General features: G+C 45.5%; 1 protein-coding gene across 1 annotated transcript; it reads right to left on the reverse strand.

Moving 5' to 3' along the window:
* Nucleotides 1-1092: 1092 nt before the first annotated feature.
* spp1 (secreted phosphoprotein 1) lies at nucleotides 1093-16475 on the reverse strand. Its single transcript, XM_079524792.1, has 8 exons — nucleotides 16260-16475; nucleotides 8288-8346; nucleotides 7357-7395; nucleotides 6903-6971; nucleotides 6093-6155; nucleotides 5093-5194; nucleotides 3547-3966; nucleotides 1093-3053 (listed from the first exon to the last, which is right to left on the reverse strand). Exons 2-8 carry the CDS (start codon nucleotides 8339-8341, stop codon nucleotides 2547-2549), a joined length of 1254 nt encoding a protein of 417 aa, XP_079380918.1. The 5' UTR covers nucleotides 8342-8346; nucleotides 16260-16475; the 3' UTR covers nucleotides 1093-2546.
* Nucleotides 16476-19188: the final 2713 nt, after the last annotated feature.

Here is a 19188-nt window from a genome sequence, read left to right on the forward strand (position 1 = left end):
AGTGCTGCTCCTGGCAAAGCTTTGCCTCCACCACCCCAGCCTCCACCTACAGTAGTACTGTTCAGACAGAGTAGTCTATAGACACCATGGGCATCCAGGTCAACAAAGTATAAGTTTATTGTGGTTAAGAGTGTAGACTTCAAACCCAAGTAAACTGTGTTCCATTTGTTACAATACATGGCTAAATGTATGACAAGAGTAGACTGAAGCACAGCAGTGTTGATTTCGTCGACTAATACTATGACAAAATTCTTTCGTCAACTACCTTTTTTCACTGACGAAGCTATGATGACTAAAACTAAGGCTAAATATATTTAGACTAAAATGTTAGGAAGGGACTAGTGGACAAGAGATACAGTAACAGTAAGTCATTTTACACTTGGTTGCATGCTGAAAATAGATCGCCAATTTTCAGCAAGTATAAAATCAGTCATTACGATGGCCTCAAGGCCGGCCAAAATACATTTTAGTCGACTAAAATCTTATGATATTTAGTAGACTAAAGCTAGACTAAGACTAAAACATTCCAGGTGACTAAAATGAGACTAAAACTAAATAAACTATTCAAGAGACTAAAACTAAAATCAGAATTTGCTGTAAAAATCAACACTGAAGCACAGTTGGAGGAGTCTTATAAGGCTTGTCTGTGTGTGCATGTCTGACGTTATTTACTAAAACACCATACGACCACTCTGTCCTTTTTTATGAAAAAAGAAATTTATTAATATATTATAAATTGGTACAATATGATACATTGCAGTAAAACACAGGGGACAAACAACATGTAGTGTAATCAGGATCTGTGCAAATGAACTGGGAGGGTTGTGTGTGTGCGCGTGACACAGGGTGTGTGTGTTCGGTCAGACCTTGATTGCAGTAACGCGTGTGAGTGTGAGTGTGAGTGTGTGTTTGTGTGTGTGCATGCGTGCGTGCGTGCGTGCGTGCGCGTGTGTGTGTGTGTGTGTGTGTGTGTGTGTGTGTGTGTGTGTGGAGTCCTGAGTCCATATTCATTTGCATATTTTGTCCCACAGTCTGACTACAGCAGCAAACATAGTAATGAGCACAAAGCTGAGCCACACGGGAAAACAAAGGCATGGCTTATCTCAGGTTCAAGTTTTATTATTGATCAAACTGCAGGAACAGCAAAGCTTTGTCTGAAGTCACTGAAACAGAACGCGGTTTGGTCATCTGTCCCGTTTAGCAATAAGTCAGTACAATAGGAAAATACACGTTTTGCATAATGAGTTGATAATGAATGAATAAATATTGTGCTATGCTCGTGTAGATATCAGGACACAACCTCGGCTTTGTATGTTTTCGTGAAAGAGCAGGGCGGGACCAAAGTTGTGAGGTCACCCAGAGGTTATTGTTTCCGGTTGCAGTACTCGACGTCACCACAGAGCCACGCTATGTTTCCCCCGACAGGGCCAAAACATGAAGTTATAGATTGCCTGTGAGAGTGTAAAAATTGAGTATTAATTGAACTGAAATGGTCCATTTGGTTCCATTCTTATACTTTCGGGAGTTACAAATAGATAAATTAAAGGTATATTCAGTGATTTCACTTAATTCAAATATCACTTATTTTTTTGTTTTGATGTGATAATCCTCCCTACTATAAAGTGTGCTGACCATATAAGGAGTTCCTCCCTATCCCCAGTGAGCCCCTGGGGTCAAAAAACCGTAGGTTTCGTTTTTGGCTAGGTGGCCAAGTCTTCATCCAATCAGGATGAGAGGGGCCTTCCGCCAATCATGATCGAGCAGAGGCGGGCCTTGGTGTGCGTGCTGTTGGCCTGTTGCACTTCCCGCCACTATAGAGCGTGTGCATGTGCACATCTAGCTACCGGGGCGGACCGGGGGGTTTTCCAAATCACCCAAATCACTGAATGCTCCTTTAACAGTGAGCATTTTAAGGGGTCAATCTTTACACTCTCAGAGTTAAGGTGTTTGCACACTGGTTCGAATATCGTAGTGAATTTTGGAGCACGTAAAAACACTGCCACCGAATATTTCGTCCATATTATACGTTTTTTTGGACCAGGGTCTAGTGGGGTGTTGCTGACAGGCTGACAGTGATAGCCTACTGCTTTCGGATCCACAAAACTCACCAGTGTGCAACCACCTTTAAACTAATTCTCAGCTGATTGTAACTCATCACGGTGATAACGCAGTGGTTAAAGCACCGCTGAGATGAACAAAGGTTCACAGGGAAACAGGCTCTGTGCATAGCTGCATCGGCTTTCCAGAAGGTAGTACGGTATACACGTTTCCTGTTTCCTTGTTCATTTTCTCATAGCTTCGTTCGATTGGCTCAGCAGCAGATTTGAACCCAGAGGCACGTGTTTCCGGTTCAAATGTGCCGGGCCGAGCCAATCGAAACGAAGCTACGAGAGACTAAACCGGGAGAGGGACTAACGGTTATATATGCCACCTCCTGGAAACCCGCGACTATACAGTCATGCACGCAGCCTATAAAGTGGCAGTTTGCTGGAAAGTTTAGTGGAGAGACTGGATGTTATGTGCACTCTCCCAACGCGCCGTGGCGTTTATTTGGCGGTGATGACAGGCGGGACGTTGGTGGTGGCGTCGGTCGCCGCCTCCTGCTCATCAGAGTCACTCTCCGAGCTCTCCTCCGTCTCGTCGGAGTCGCTGTCGGCGGCACCGGGCGTGGCCGTAGCGGCTTCCTCGCTGCTCTGACTGTCGTCCTCGTCCTCGGACTCCTGGCTGGCGCTGGCGCTCTCGGTGGTGGCACTGCTGGCGCTCTCCTCCTCCTCCTCCTCCTCTTCGGTGGCGGAGCTGGAGCTCCCGCTGGCTGCGGAGCTGGAGCTCCCGCTGGCGGCGGAGCTGGAGCTCCCGCTGGCGGCGGAGGAGGCAGAGGCGTCGCTGGCACTGGCACTGTCCTCCTCCTCCACTGGGATGGAAGCCTGGCGAAGCATGGGTTCCTCCTGGTCCTGGGAGCTGGTGCTGCTGCCGGAGGAGGTGTCCAGACCCTGGTTCTCCACCTCTGGGGTGCTGGTGTCCTCCTCCAGGAGGTCGGTGTGCACCTGCAGGGCCTGCAGGGGGTTGGAGAGGAGAGGAGAGGAGAGGAGAGGAGAGAATTAAGAGAAGAGAAGAGCAGTGTTGATTTCGTCGACTAATATTTTGACAAATGTTCGTCCACTATCTTTTTTCACTGACGAAAACTAAATGGAAACTATTAATGAAAACTAAGCTATGATGACTAAAACTAAGACTAAATATATTGACAATTTCGTCAACAAATATAACATAGACTAAAATGTTAGGAAGGGACTAGTGGACAAGAGATCCAGTATAAGTCATTCTACATGCTGACAATATCGGCTATATTCAGCAAGTGTAAAATCAGTCATTACGACTGCATCAAGGCCCGCCAAAACACATCTTATAATATTTAGTCGACTACAACTAGACTAACACTAAAACATTCCAGGTGACTATAGAATGTGACTAAAACAAAACAATCTAAATTTGCTGACAAAATCAACACTGGAGAGGAGAAGAGAAGTGCAGAAGGCCGCCCTGTACCTTGTACACCTGCAGGCTCTTCTCCACGTCGTTTCCGTCTGTGATGTCATAGGCCACCTTCTTCTGAGGACCAGCTCCGTACAGCTCGTAGGACTTGTAGGGCACAGGGTTCTTCTGGTAGGACTTGTGCTCCTCCGGCATGTACGACTTCTCCTCCACCATGTACGACTTCTCCTCCGGCACGTAGGACTTCTCCTCCACGTAGATGATGGACTTGTAGTCGCTGGGGTATCCCCCGAGGCTGTCGCCGCGGCCGGAGTCCGTCACGACGGAGGCGGTGATGGGCTCGTCGGTGGGTTCCGAGACGATGACGGGCTCGTCTGTGACGATCACCACTGGGCTGGCCGTGGTGGGGGAGGGGCTGGAGGACTCGCCCGACTCGTCGCTGGAGCTGTCGCTGGAGTCGTCCTCGTCAGTCTCCTGCGGAGACGCAGAGAGAAGGTAGATGGAGATTAATACCAGTACGACGCCCTGAGGGCGTGAAGCATCGCCCTGGGTGACAGCAGACTGCTGGGTGAGCGCTGGCGCTGTGGCATGGGGGGTCAGATCAACATATGGAATGAATTCTGGACTGGCCGTTATGGAGCGTGTCTTGAGTGTACAGGGTTTGATGAGTTCAGATCAACATTATGGAATGTCAGAACAGGTCAGCTCCATATATGGAGATCTAAGCTCTTATCAGCTTATCAGCTTCTCAGCTCTATTCTTTCACTGGTATCATCTTTCACTTCACAACGGTTATTCTGTCCCCTGTACAGTGTTTATATTTATCCTGTTGTATGTGTTTTGTATGGATAGTATTATCATCATTTTTAAGAGCCTGCTCAGGGACTACAGATGTAAACTAGCTTATAGCTAACTCTGGCCCATGTACATGGATGTGAAAACTGACGTGTTGATTAATGAGCATTGTCCCTGTCAAATAAATAAGGGTGGCAGCGGGGGCAGTGTCTTGAGTGTACAGGTTTTGATGAGGTCAGATCAACTCAACATATGGAATGAATTCTGTATTGGCCATACGTGGAGCGTGACGGAAGGACTGCATGACTGACTGACGGCAGATGCTGGTTTTCATAGTTAACTGACTAAAGTTTTCATATAATTGTAGTGGAGTAAAAGTATAATATTTTCCTCCGAGAGGTAGTGCAGTAGAATTAAAAGTACCGAACATTGGAAATACTTGGGCCTGTAAGTACAGTACTTGAGTAAATGTACTTAACCCATTCTGTATGGGAACCCCTTTTGGTGTTTTAACTAAGCATTATGTTATACTTTAGCTATTGAAAAATAGCAGATCTACAAGCTCATAGCGAGCTTGTAGGTCTGCTATTTTTGAAAAGTTGTGAAAATGCGGCACAAATCTTTGAATATTATATTCTTTCAGAAGACTTTTTTTTTTATTTTGACGTCAGGCCTAAATGGGTTTACTCCCCCGCCACTGATTATTACTAGTCCCTCCCTGGATGGAGGAACAGACAGACAGATAGAGAGCATCTACAACTCTAAACACACACAAACACACACACACGCGCGCTCGTGTACTCACACTCTCATCGGTGTCATCGTCGTCATCGTCAGCGCTGTCCTCGCTGTCTGTGTCCGACACGGAGACCGTTTCTGGGGATTCCGATGTCACCTCTGCTGCAGCCTGATGCGCACGGCCATACACACACACACACACACACACACACACACACACACACACACACACACACACACACACACACACACACACACACACACACACACACACACACACACACACACACACACAGGGATACACGTATACCGGTCAACAGATATACACGTGCAAGTCGTTCGAAACTCAAGTGAATGGCATGGAGTGAGTCCATATCTCAACAATAATGACAATTGTAGGGCTGAGTAATTAACAAAGCATATTTTGAAAACAATATTCTTTTTCACATTAGTTGTAATCGAGGCAAACGTTTAAAATAATCGTAATAAACTTGAGTTTACACTGGCAAGTTACAGTGCTTGGTGAGTCATTTGGTGAAAACCTTTTAGTGCAGCCGAGTTCCTTTTTATGAAGTAATGAGTATAGTACAGATGCAGCAACATTTTCTTTAAAGTAGCTTTCTCAACACTAGGGTCAAGTCCAGTTCACAATAACGCACCCTCCTCACTCTTTCTTCAGTGCAATGTAAACACAACAAAATCCAACCACTTAAAACCTATTGTCTATAGCTGACCGGAGTCCCCCAGGGCTCTAAACTAGGCCCCCTCCTTTTTTCACTCTGCACTAAATATCTTCACCGTAAATAGCAGATCTACTGTACAAGCTTGATTGAAAAAGTTGCTATTTTGGCAGAATGTTGGGCCCAGAATAGGGACACTAGGGGATCAAGTTAATTTAACTCGGAGCGTTAAATCTGGAGAGTAATTTGGTTCCATTTGTAGACTCTCTGAGTTAATTTAACCCTGAGCATTTTACTGCCAAGACAGACTCCATTTATCAAACTGAAATTACGGGGGCCAGACCGCAAGATTTGACATGATAAGAATATAATCTGTCTGACTCTCACCTCCTCTTCGTCTGAAGCTTCTGAACTCTCGTCTGAGTTGGTGGCTGCTGCTGCCTCGACATTCTGCAACATTAACACGCAGAGACAGACGCAATAAATCACACTCGCTTAAAACATTCACTGTGCCCCCGCCTACCGTGACCTGTTTTTACAGTTTAATTTTCTTTGTTTTCACCGTATATATGCCAAAGGGCAAATGCCAGTCAAAGCACATTAATTACAGGGTGATAATGTCAGGTACTGATGGGAGTAAATGTGTTCGGTGCAACAGAGATTATAGCCATGGGGAGGGGAGGGGAGAGGAGAGGAGAGGAGAGGAGAGGAGAGGAGAGGAGAGGAGAGGAGAGGAGAGGAGAGGAGAGGAGAGGAGAGGAGCATACGGAAAGAAAACCTTTCTTTTTACTCCACAGACATTTCAGAAAATCCTTATGAGAAGAATTTTAAGCCTAGCATTCAAGACTAGATTTGGGTTAAACGAATAATTGGAAAACAAACGCAAAATAAAAAATCCCCAAGGTAAGGAGAAATGCCAATGAGTTCCTATACCTAACAAAAGTTTAGCTTGCTAAACTCTAAACAACCTATACTAAACTAAACAACCTCTAGGTCTGGACTGCGTGTCATTCCCCATCTCTCTCCATTTCTCATAGCTCTATGAGATTGTGTACGTTTTCCTTGGATGGTTAGGATGCTATGGCTAATAACAAACATCCTCTATGCATCATTTGAGTGGGCATTTTGCATCTCCAGAACCTCACCGTTTGTGCTCAATAGAAATTAGACAAGGATGCAAACAGAGCAGCTATTTACCTGGACAGGTGCAGGAATTTCAGCAGCCTTTCTAGCAGCAGCTGGAGCTGGTCTTCTGGCAGGCCTCGCCTGACAGCAAAAAGGACAAATGTATCAATATGATGCACGCACACACAATTTACAATTTAGGCATTTAGCATGTATACGCTCTTATTCCAGAGCAATTTACAGTAAGCAGGAAATGCATAGAAATAATTAAGATCAGATCGGGTAAACCAAGAACCTATCATCAGTCCAAACAGTAGACTATCCAAAAATAAATAATCTGTACATTGAAACTATACACACTATAGGATTCTACAGAGGTCTACAAATTAAACTGGCTAGTACATCAAATTACATTTTAGCAAGGTCGTCAAGGCTAGGGCAAGTGCTAACGGCACGCACACAGGGTCGCACGCACGCACGCACGGTCACACGCACACACACACACACCATAATTGGAGATACTCACCACTTCCTCTGAGCTCTCTGAGCTGCTGGATTTTCTGGCCTGAAACACAAACAGACGACATATAACAATGAAAACACAAAGGATTATGGGATGATAATGTCTGATGATGATGTTAATAGATTGAGAGGGCCAGCCTGATGAATCACTGGCCTCCATAATGCACCACTACACCATCAAATGCTGAGTGTACATTTACAAATTTGTAACGTTTTGTCAGGGGAAATGCTACTTTTTTAGTTTACTACTTTTTGAGGGGCGCTATAGCCCCTCCTATATGTCTCTTCCTGTATGAGGGTCTGTTTAACCCATTTAGGCCTGACCTCAAAATTTTAAAAAAATCGTCTAAATCCTCCAGTTTTCTGAAATAAATATTTTCACGATTTTTCAAAAATAGCAGACCTACAAGCTCGTAGCGCGCCACTCGGTGGCGCGCTATGAGCTTGTAGATCTGCTATTTTTCAATAGCTAAATTATAACGTAATGTTTAAAACACCAAAATGTGTTAAACATACATTGAAGACAAAAGTGTGTAAACAGAAACATTGAAGACAAAAGTGGACGCAATTGTGATTGGCCCGAATGAGATGATGTATGATGACATATGACGATAAGAGCGCCCCTCACTTCACACGGGTGTGATTTGTTATACAATGCAGAACTTTGAGAATCGTGTCAAACATGAAGTGCGTTACAAATAAAATTTATTATTATACTCTCTCAGAATTATTAATTCATTATGTTATTGGTTAACAAATACATTATTTTATCAAATTGTTAAAATGTGACATTGTCAAACATAGGAATGCATGTATATCTTATTCAGTGTGACCAGAATCCAGGATGAGAAAAATATTCCCCATGGGCCAACCAGTCTCTCCAGCAAATCCAACCCTGACTATTCCGTTCCAGACATTTCTCGAATGCAACTCACCGGCCTGCAGAGAACTGTGGCGAAGAGGAGGACGAAAATGATGGCAATTTTCATCGTTTCTGTGGAGGGGGGAGAAAACAAAAATAGAAACGTTAGGTTCAACTCCCAGAATGAAAACATGACATTATGGTGAAAACCCCTAGCTCTGCATACTATGGCAAACCCAAAAATACTCTTTGCTCTGGATTCTAAATTTATCCCTGAACACAATGAGATGTCAGCCACGGAGTGAGTTGTGTGATGTATGTGTCCAGTCAGCGGAATCGTCTCGTCTAACATTCCTCACCTAAGACCTGAGGCCGATTCCGAACTTTAATTCTGCCTTTGAGGGCCGATTCTGCCAATACATTTCAATGGGACATTTTTTTTAAATCCGCAAATATGGCAACAATCCACTGTTTCCATTGAAAAGCATTGGCAGAATCCGCTAGCCTCGTGTAGCCAGCTTTCATCTGCCCTTGCAATGCATAATTTGCCCCAGGCAGATTAAGTCTGGCCCCTCTCAATTGTGGGAGGACTTCACGGCCGAAGTGGTGACGAGCCAACCAGATTAGTCTGGAACCAGGCTATAACCATGCAACCAGGGTCACTATGCGAGGCTAAGAATCGGCCCTCATAGGCAGAATTTAAGTTCAGTTTGACGGCACCCTAAAATCAGTTCTCAAACTTTTTCGAAATTCAAAACACTTTCAAGATTTTTCAAAAATATCACATTTACTAGCTCGCAGCGCGGCACGATTTCCTGGTTTTCGCTTAAACCAGATGTAGTCTTAGAGAAGGACTTGAGTGACAGTTACAACAAAACTGTACTTTGACCACGTTTTCCGTCACCGCCCCAAATCTCTTTGCCAAAAAAGATTGCCGATCTACAAGCACACAATGCGCTGTGACACGCACGCACGCACGCACGCACGCACGCACACACACACCTACAGTACAGTACATCTAACAACCAGTCCCATTTCCTGCCCGGGACGCTGGCAACTAAAACTTAGCAATTAAAGTCCTTAATTAGAGGCTGAAATAATAAGTTATGGTTTTCCGAATGACCGTGTTTCTACCGAATACTGCAAATCGTCTCTCTGTCATGAAATCACTTAATTTGAGAGATAGGCACAGTTGGAATGACGTCCCCCCCCCCTCCTTCCGCAAGGGATAGGAGTCTACTCCTATCCACAGTGCAGGCACCAACGTCAAGTTCTACTTTTGATAGATATAGATTGATTGCTTTATAGTTGATTTGTATTATTAACACACAGTATAGGACCATGAAAAAGTAGTATTATGGAATGTGAAAAAAATGCCAGGATATGACATTTCTCTTTGGTAGGCCTATACTATGGGCATGGAGAGGATTAATGAAACATAAAGTTACAAAACACACTAACCACTTCAGCACTACGCACATTTTGGCTATTTTCAAACGATTCTTTTATACATATTGAACTTGTGAAATGGGACATTCTGCGCAATGAGCACTTTTACTTTTGGTACTTAAAGTATATTTTGATGCTGATACTTTTGTACTTTTACTCAAGTACATTTTGAATTCCCGAACTTTGACTTGCAACAGAGCATACATTGCAGTATTGATACTTTTACTTAAGTAAAGAACGTGAGTACTTTTTCCACCATTTTAAAAGAAATGCGGAAAAACAGGGTAGTGAGGTCAGATCTAGATCTAGCTCGTAGCGCGCCACCGAGTGGCGCGCTACGAGCTTGTAGGTCTGCTATTTTTGAAAAAGCACAAATCTTTGAATATATTCTTTCAGAAGATTTTTTTTTAATTTCGACGTCAGGCCTAAATGGGTTAAGGACATTTACCAGTTCCCTAAGAAAAACAAAAACAGTAACAGCCTTTCCCATCGAGTATAGAAAGAGAATTGGCATGCGGCTGTGGCTTCGACTGAGAAACAACCTATACTTTTCGTTAAACATGGTGCTGCGTTTGTGACTTTCCAGCTATAACAACATTGTATTTGAGTGTTACGCTGCCTGGCACTGTTCATTTTCACTCTGAGAGTTTACAAAGGGTCCATTTGGTTCTGTGTGTGTGTGCGTGCGTGCGCGTGTGCGTGCGTGTGCGTGTGTGTGTGTGTGTGTGTGTGTGTGTGTGAGAGCTGTAGGTGCAGACTATTTGTCTTTAGATTTGGCAGCCTATAGGGAATACGCACATACTGGTTGTTAGAGGGTTCCAACAACTTGGGATGCCCAAAAAGGAGGCAAAAAGGCTGGCAAAGTATTGTGGTGTCTCTGCTATAATTGGCAGACGTCATATATGGCGGAGACGCTGTTACTTATACCCATAGAGTACTATGAGGGACATGCCTGTTTGTATCATGAAAACACATGCCATGACTTTGCCGATGTAACTTTAATGCACCTACCGGTATAATATTTGTGTCCTTGTATGCATATCCTTTGTGTGGACATAAATAAATTGTGTGTGTGTGTGTGTGTGTGTGTGTGTGTGTGTGTGTGTGTGTGTGTGTGTGTGTGTGTGTGTGTGTGTGTGTGTGTGTGTGTGTGTGTGTGTGTGTGTGTGTGTGTGTGTGTGTGTGTGTGTGTGTGTGTGTGACGCGTGTGCGTGTGTGTTTCATAATCGATTAATCTAAACTATGGTTAATTTGGAAAAAACACACAATTAATTGCGGGAACAAAACTCCAGCAATACGTTGACGATTCAATTACGATTACTAAATTGGATGGATGGATGGGTGGGTGGATGGATGGGTGGATGGATGGATGGGTGGATGGATGGATGGATGGATGGGTGGGTGGGTGGGTGGATGGATGGATGGATGGATGGATGGGTGGGTGGGTGGATGGATGGATGGATGGATGGGTGGGTGGGTGGATGGATGGATGGATGGATGGGTGGGTGGATGGATGGATGGATGGATGGATGGGTGGATGGGTGGGTGGATGGATGGATGGATGGGTGGATGGATGGATGGGTGGGTGGGTGGATGGATGGATGGATGGATGGATGGGTGGATGGGTGGATGGATGGGTGGGTGGGTGGATGGATGGGTGGATGGGTGGGTGGATGGGTGGATGGATGGATGGATGGGTGGGTGGATGGATGGATGGATGGGTGGATGGATGGGTGGGTGGGTGGATGGATGGATGGATGGATGGGTGGATGGGTGGGTGGGTGGATGGGTGGGTGGATGGATGGGTGGGTGGGTGGATGGATGGGTGGGTGGATGGATGGATGGGTGGGTGGATGGATGGGTGGATGGGTGGGTGGATGGGTGGGTGGGTGGGTGGGTGGGTGGATGGATGGATGGATGGATGGATGGGTGGGTGGATGGATGGATGGATGGATGGGTGGGTGGATGGATGGGTGGATGGATGGATGGATGGGTGGGTGGATGGATGGGTGGATGGGTGGGTGGATGGGTGGGTGGGTGGGTGGGTGGGTGGATGGATGGATGGGTGGGTGGATGGATGGATGGGTGGATGGGTGGGTGGGTGGGTGGATGGATGGGTGGGTGGGTGGATGGGTGGGTGGATGGATGGATGGGTGGATGGGTGGGTGGATGGATGGGTGGGTGGATGGATGGATGGATGGGTGGATGGATGGGTGGGTGGGTGGATGGATGGGTGGGTGGGTGGGTGGATGGGTGGGTGGATGGATGGGTGGGTGGGTGGGTGGGTGGATGGATGGGTGGGTGGATGGATGGATGGATGGGTGGGTGGATGGATGGATGGGTGGGTGGGTGGGTGGGTGGGTGGGTGGGTGGGTGGATGGATGGATGGATGGGTGGGTGGGTGGATGGATGGGTGGGTGGATGGATGGATGGATGGGTGGGTGGATGGATGGATGGATGGGTGGGTGGGTGGGTGGATGGGTGGCCTTATTCTGTAGCGGTGCCCTATGAGACTATCTAAACCCTTTGACCGGAGTCCCTCAGGGGTCCATACTATAGGCCCCCGCCTCCTTTCCCCCCTCTATACACCAAATAATGGTCTGTTTAGTTTTAAGGATTATAACATAAGAAAAAAAAAAAAAAACAGGAACTCACTTCCATTTAAGGGCATTTACACTTTACCGGTTCCATAAAAAACCTCTGCCTTTCCCATAGAGTAGGATCAGAATGGCGGTGGCTGTAGGGTTGGCATGCGGCTGTGGGTTTTTCTGTGAACAACCTACACTTTTGGTGAAACATGGTGCTGCGTTTGTGAGCTCCCCAGCTATAACAACAGTGTATTAACCCATTTAGGCCTGATGTCGAAATTTAAAAAATGTCTTCAAAATCCTGACAGTTTTCTGAAAAACCTTATGTTTCTGTATCATTGGTGCTCAATATTTCATGTCAAGGAACCCAAAAAATGTATGTTTAAGAGGCCGCTGAACCCCGTCTAAAAAAATGTTGTTCCAGGAACCTCCCAGAAGCATTTAAGTTAAAAACGTTCGTTCTGAAAAAATATATATTCCAAATTTGCGCCACATTTTCACGACTTTTCAAAAATAGCTAAATTATAACATAATGTTTAGAACACCAAAAGGGGTTCCCGCCCAAAATGGGTTAAGAGTGTCACGCTGCCCGGGCAGAGGGAAGAGCCCGCCGGGCCCTCGTGAACAGGGCAAGACACTTGACGTCGTGGCCCCTAATGACGGCCTGCTCTCCGTGCACTGTGTAATTCACCATGTTAAATGTGGAAGACGTGGAAAACCACAGAATGGTACATATAGGACAGACGCCCATGGGTGGGTGTGTGTGTGTGTGTGTGTGTGTGTGTGTGTGTGTGTGTGTGTGTGTGTGTGTGTGTGTGTGTGTGTGTGTGTGTGTGTGTGTGTGTGTGTGTGTGTGTGTGTGTGTGTGTGTGTGTGTGTGTGTGTGTGTGTGTGTGTGTGTGTGTGTGACAGAGAGAGAGAGAGAGAGTCTGTGAATGAGATAGAGAACATGCATAAATGCCTACAGGTATGCCAGTGCATATGAGCAGATGGATGTGGATGTGTGCATGAGAGAGAGAGAGTCTATGAGTCACAGAGAACACGCACTGTATGAATGCCATATGCGTGCTCGCTCATTTGCGCGTGCACGCGTGCCTGCCTGCGTGTGTGTGTGTGGTTTCTCATTAGAAGCTGCTTTCCATGTCTGTCTGCATGAGGCCTCCAATTACAGAATACACACATTCAGCCCAGTCAGCATATACACAATCAAATGTTCATCTACTCTGAGAGGGTGCGAATGGAACCAAATGGACCACATAAAGGTTGTTTTTTTTGCCATGTATTTTTATGGGAAAGAAGACACAATGGGGCGCTCCTCTTCCCAGCGCCCGAGCTTCGACAGATTTAGAAGTGGAGAGATCCTTCTGATTGTGTCTGACAACCAGATCGTTTACGACCCGATGTTGAAGCAACCATGAGAAGTCCACGTTTACAATTTTGGTTCAGCTATTTGTGCTATAATAACACAGGACATTCGAGAACAGCAATTGTCGATCGGTGTGAACGATTGCTGTCAATTGCGTGTCGATAAATCGCGTGTGCAATCGCAGTGGACATGATATCCAAAGCGCTCCACCGCGCATCTCCTCCGTCTCTTGAGTTCACCTCAATCAGAAACGTAACAAATTTGGTTGATTTTCATCCGCTAGATGATTTATATATAAAATAAAGGCCTTCGTCTGATCTTCTGTATAGCATCAGAAGTCACTCTAAGGGTCAGTGTCCTTCTATGACATCACTCTGACCCCTTGCAAGTAGATGTTTATAGCTTAAAAGTAATACATCTTGCACACAGCACCTCCAAGTAGCCTAACGTAATAGAACCAACAGTCAAACTGTATTTGATAATGCTGCTGCTGTGATTCTTGATTATTCCTTGGTTTTTTATGACTATACAGACAGACAGACAGACAGACAGACAGACAGACAGACAGACTAATTCTGAGCAGAACAGGCTTTGGTCCATCCTTCTACAACTTCTCCTGAATCCAAAGAAACAAATGTACTATAACTACCTGGGTTCAAAACCCAGGCGTTACTCATGAGAAACCAAACAAGGAGAGTAATACTGTATAGGTGGGTGTGTAGTTCACACACACACAGCTTGGTCGAGTCGTAGCTAATTGGTGCATCTTCTTCTTGTCTATTTACTCAGTGTGGTCGATCCCAGTCACGTGACACATAATCCAGAGGTTAGTTTCCTGTTGTTATAGCCCACAGCTTCCTCTTCCTGTGCGACGGTGTCGTGATGACATGTCATCGAGCCAATGAGACACAGCTGTCCTCGTTTCAACTCCGACCCAATCACAGGGTTTTCAAAGTTCGCAGGCCTCATAAAGAAGACTTTTAAAAAAATAGCTTGTAATTAACTGGAATAAAGTGCCAAGCGTTCTGCCAGATGACCAGGCCCTGCCACTACTGTATATGAGTTATGGCCCCGTTTCTATGCAAATTTAGATTTTTGGGGGGAATAGTGCCAAGAAAGAAGTTCACACGTGGAAATGTTGGTGTGTCAACAGAGGGAAGATCATTCATTAAACCGTTTGCACGCCCTTGACATTGTTTCAGAGGTGCATAACGGGCCATATGCTGACAGAATAACTCTTCCTACTTCCGGGCCTCTTCCCCACTTCCTTCACAGGTGTAACCGATGATAGCCTACTAATTAAGGATCTGTTCCATTTAGTGTGCAGTGGTTCTCAAACTTTTTTATTTATTTCAAGGACCCCTATAACTTTGAGAGTGCAGAAATGGAACCAAATGGACCCGTAAGGATCCATTTGGTTCCATTTGTACACTCTCAGAGTTACACACCCGTACGGGGCCATTTGGAACCCATTCAAGGTCAAGGACACTTTGAGACCCACTGGTGTAGCAGAGTGTTTCCAGTGAGCCAACATGCACAATATCAGCACCCTGACTCTGTTTGACCAGAATGGAACAGAGCCTTCATTAGTATCATCGGTAACACCTGTGAAGGAAGTAGGGAAGTGGCTCAAGTTCTTTCGAAAATGGCGTGCATGCATATATAGCCCATTACTACTTCCTTTCGAATCCAACAGTGGCAGGTCTAAAAGCGACACGTTGGGGTGACACGTTGTGAGCTTATTGATGTGCTATTTCGGCGTGCGCCACTAGCTGTCTTATAAATCAGACTTCACCACATAAACCCTAATGTCCCCAGCAAAAAATAGCAACTTGGCTATTTTCAACCAGGAGATTTTGTGTAGAGGGTAAAAAGAAAAAAAAGTATAGAGCCCTGGGGGACCCCACTAAGTATAGGGTCTAATTGGCTATTACAGACAGGATAGAGGGCTGTTATGACCACTGCAGTTACGCTATAGGACCTTGACTGTTTGGCTGGTGCTCTTTTGATTATGGAATCATGTTGCAATCAGAGTAGTATAAAAGAGAGTAATGACACTCCCGTTGACTCTCATTGTAACAATGGAATGCGGAAGTGCTCATTCTATCTCAATGGAATAGTTCCAGCCATAGGAGCAATGTTTGGAACTATCGCCCATAGGCACCCGCTTTGCGGCGAGATCAAAGCGTGTCACCACTCTCTTACTACATTACTCTGGTTGCAATGCCCCTCTGCAGTTCATTCACATATCACATGCTGTCCTAAAGGACATTATAATATCTCTGCTTTGGCATATTCACACATATGACACTACTAGACACTCTGCGCCAAACACTGTCTTGCAACAATTACAATATTCCTGCTCTCTTAGCTCTTTAAAACAGACCTAACCCTTGAAGACAAACTTAGCCCTTCAAACACAACACTTATTTAGGGAGACTTTACGCTTCAATAGATAAAACTTGTTTTTATATACACTAGTCACTTTAGCGGCACTAAGCCAAGTGGACACATGAGTGATCACCCTTCCTTTATCAGTACAAATATCCTCAGTATGAAATGAAAACACTAGACGCTAGACTATACGTGTTCTCTTCTCAACAGCACATTTATCTCCTCCTCTCAAACAGCTCCATCCTTACCTTGTGTTGTGTCTTGTAAGTTTGCTTTAATTGATCAGCGTCTTCTCAGATGGCTGCTCAGCTGGCGTGCTGGATGGACTGAACTCTCTGGACAAGCGGAGGAATGTAGACAGAGAGAGAGAGAGAGAGAGAGATGCAGACAGATGTATCAGAGATGTGGTATCTTCACTACGCTCCTCCTGTGTGTTCCTCTGACTGAGCCAGTGTTGATGATGATGATGATGATAACGATGCTTGTTTCTGAGGCTTCCCATTGGATTATAAACCCTCCAGCCTCTGGGGGATAGCCAATCAGGCAGGCGGCTGCTGTGATGTCACGGGGTTAACCGCCCCGTGGTCCAACTCTTTCTCTCTCCCACTCTTCCTGTGGTCTGAAGCTGTGGTGGCGTGCGCGCTCACACGCACGCACGCACGCACGCACGCACGCACGCACGCACGCACGCACGCACGCACACAGATTTATAAACACACCAACAGCAGTGCACTTTAACACATACACAACACATTCAGTACACACTCATGCCCACACACATACACACATATGTAGATGTGCAGATGATGCTTGCATAGGCTACACACAAATGTACACACAAGATTTGAAGTCAAATGCAAAAACAAGCACACTCATTTCTCTCTCTCTCTCTCCCTTTCTATCTCTCTCTCTCTGTCTCTCTCTCTCCCCCCAAGTCTCTCCCCCACTCTCTGTCTCTCTCTCTCTCTCACACACACACACACACACGCTCCGTGGTATTGTTGTAGAAGTTAATTCGAGGGCAGAGTGATGACAGAGACCTACGGGGGGATGGAGCGCTGGCTGGCGGTGGCATGACGGTGATTCAGTTTCCTGCAGCGCGCGCGTGCCTCGAGACGCGGCGGCGCGTGTGAGACGCGGTGCAGACACACAGCTGCATCGTCCCACCGTGGCCAAGCGGCACTAATTGGCCATTTGTCTGCTGCAGTCGAACAATTTGTCTCCCTCAGTCACAGAGAGGGGGGAGAAGCAGAATGTTCGGGGAGAAAAATCACTGAGCCTGCAGTGTTGATTTTGACAGCAAATTTTGAGTAAAGTTTTGAGTAAAGTTTAATTTAGTTTTAGTCAAGTCATCTGAAATGCTTTAGCGTTAGTCTAGCTTTAGTCGACTAAATGTCATGCGATTTTAGTCGACTAAATCATACAGGTGTTTTTTGTCGACAAAAATGCATTTTTGCAGGCCTTGATGCCGTTGTAATGGCTGATTTTACGCTTGCTGAAATTAGCTGATCTACAAGCTCACAATGCGTCGCGCTGCGGCGCGATTAGCGTGGCTCAGATTAATGTTTTAATAGGCTATAATGCTTGGCACTTTATGCCATTCTGAGCATAAAAAACACTAATAACCCTGTGCGTGTGCACGTATACCGTGGATTAGCATGTAGGCTGTTTCTACAATGGGAGGCCTATGGATGCTAGCAGCGGAAGCTAACGGAGGCTAAAAAAAAGGTAAAATTATTTTTAAATATCTTTTAATTAATCTCGTGTTTCTCGTGGATTGCTAAAATGGTTTTTCCACGAGATATCGTGTGGTTGGCACGTAATGGGTTAATTACTTAATTTGAACGGAAATGTGAAGCGTGATGATGCGTCGAGGCCCGCATGAATAAAAATGTATCTTGATTTCATTCACCTGTTTGATTCCCGCATTGCTGCGCGTTCATCTCAAGCCCTCAGAATGGCTGGGCAATGCTGAAGCCATCTCCCTACTGGTCAAAAGTGGTACTGCAGTTAATGGCTGGGCCCAGGTTAAATTGATGAATGAATCAGTGACGTAGGACGTGACGCAAGGGACCACAATAACAACACGAGGGGTACTATGGTATAGGAGCCAACCAATCATATCAACGCTAGAGGGGTAGGACTACCCGGAAGACTTTGTCGTTCTTCTATGGCTTCAAAACGCCACTGAGCAGCTTCCATTGAAGTGAATAGCAGGGGGCGGGACTATCTCTCCTCAATCCGTTTTCTAGATATACTGTATTATGGACGCGTTCGGAAATGGTGCACTATAGAGCGTACTCGCCTATTAGTTTGCATTGCACAGTGCGCTCAGTGCGCTATTTCCGAACGCGCCTTATGGCTCTTTGGTTCATCCAAACACAGCAGCTGATTTTGATTACAGAACAACTTCGTTTTGAATCCCATTCAAGATGACATCCAGACAGTGTATTACCCATTTAAAATCAGTATCTGAAAACATTATAGAAATAAGCCACATGGCAAACATGCTGAGCTATAGCCATCTGTCTCTCACTTGTAAACAAACAAACGTGAAGGATGTAGTGGATCTACGTCCCATAGCCTGAAGGGATGCAACGCTCTGATTGGTTCAGTAACACACAGGGTGTGGCGGTGGCTCAGGGGTAGAGTGGCCAGTTCGAACCCAGGCTCCCCCAGAGTTAGTGTCGACTGTCGAAGTGTCCTTGAGCAAGACTCTGAACCACTAAATGCTACCGATGAGCAGGTTGGTGCCTTGCATGGTTTCCGCCGCCATTGGTGTATGAATGAATGGGTGAATGCAATGTACGATTTATGTAAAGCACCATTTACACAGGCTTCCGTTTCAGACTGAATAAACATTGCACCCCCCGACTTAACAATATTGGATATTTACCAAAATTGTATCCTGACCCCACTGGACTGGTAGCCAGCCATGTGGTTCCAGGCTGTTTAGGAACATGAATGATGATGGATGAGTTGAAGCGAGCAGGTAAGTTCAATCAATATCATATTGATTGAACTCACCTGCTCGCTTCAGTCAATACGATTCATGCCTTGATTCTTAAAACAACACCTGAAAAAAAAAAGAAATATGTGAACAAAACACATAAGACAGTATCGATCTCATCTGAAAGTGCTAGTCAGTGGAGACAGCGAGAAAGATTATATGATTTT

This window comes from Electrona antarctica (genome assembly GCF_951216825.1).
Source record: "Electrona antarctica genome assembly, chromosome: 16".
NCBI lineage: Eukaryota > Metazoa > Chordata > Actinopteri > Myctophiformes > Myctophidae > Electrona > Electrona antarctica.

Excerpts from the sequence above, each read along its gene's own strand:
- spp1 (XM_079524792.1), bottom strand. The coding sequence starts at position 8,341 with ATGAAAATTGCCATCATTTTCGTCCTCCTCTTCGCCACAGTTCTCTGC. Across the intron at positions 6,972-7,356 it reads CAGAGAGCTCAGAGGAAGTG|GCGAGGCCTGCCAGAAGACC; the intron begins GTGAGTATCTCC and ends TTTTGCTGTCAG. Across the intron at positions 3,054-3,546 it reads AGAGCCTGCAGGTGTACAAG|GCCCTGCAGGTGCACACCGA; the intron begins GTACAGGGCGGC and ends AACCCCCTGCAG.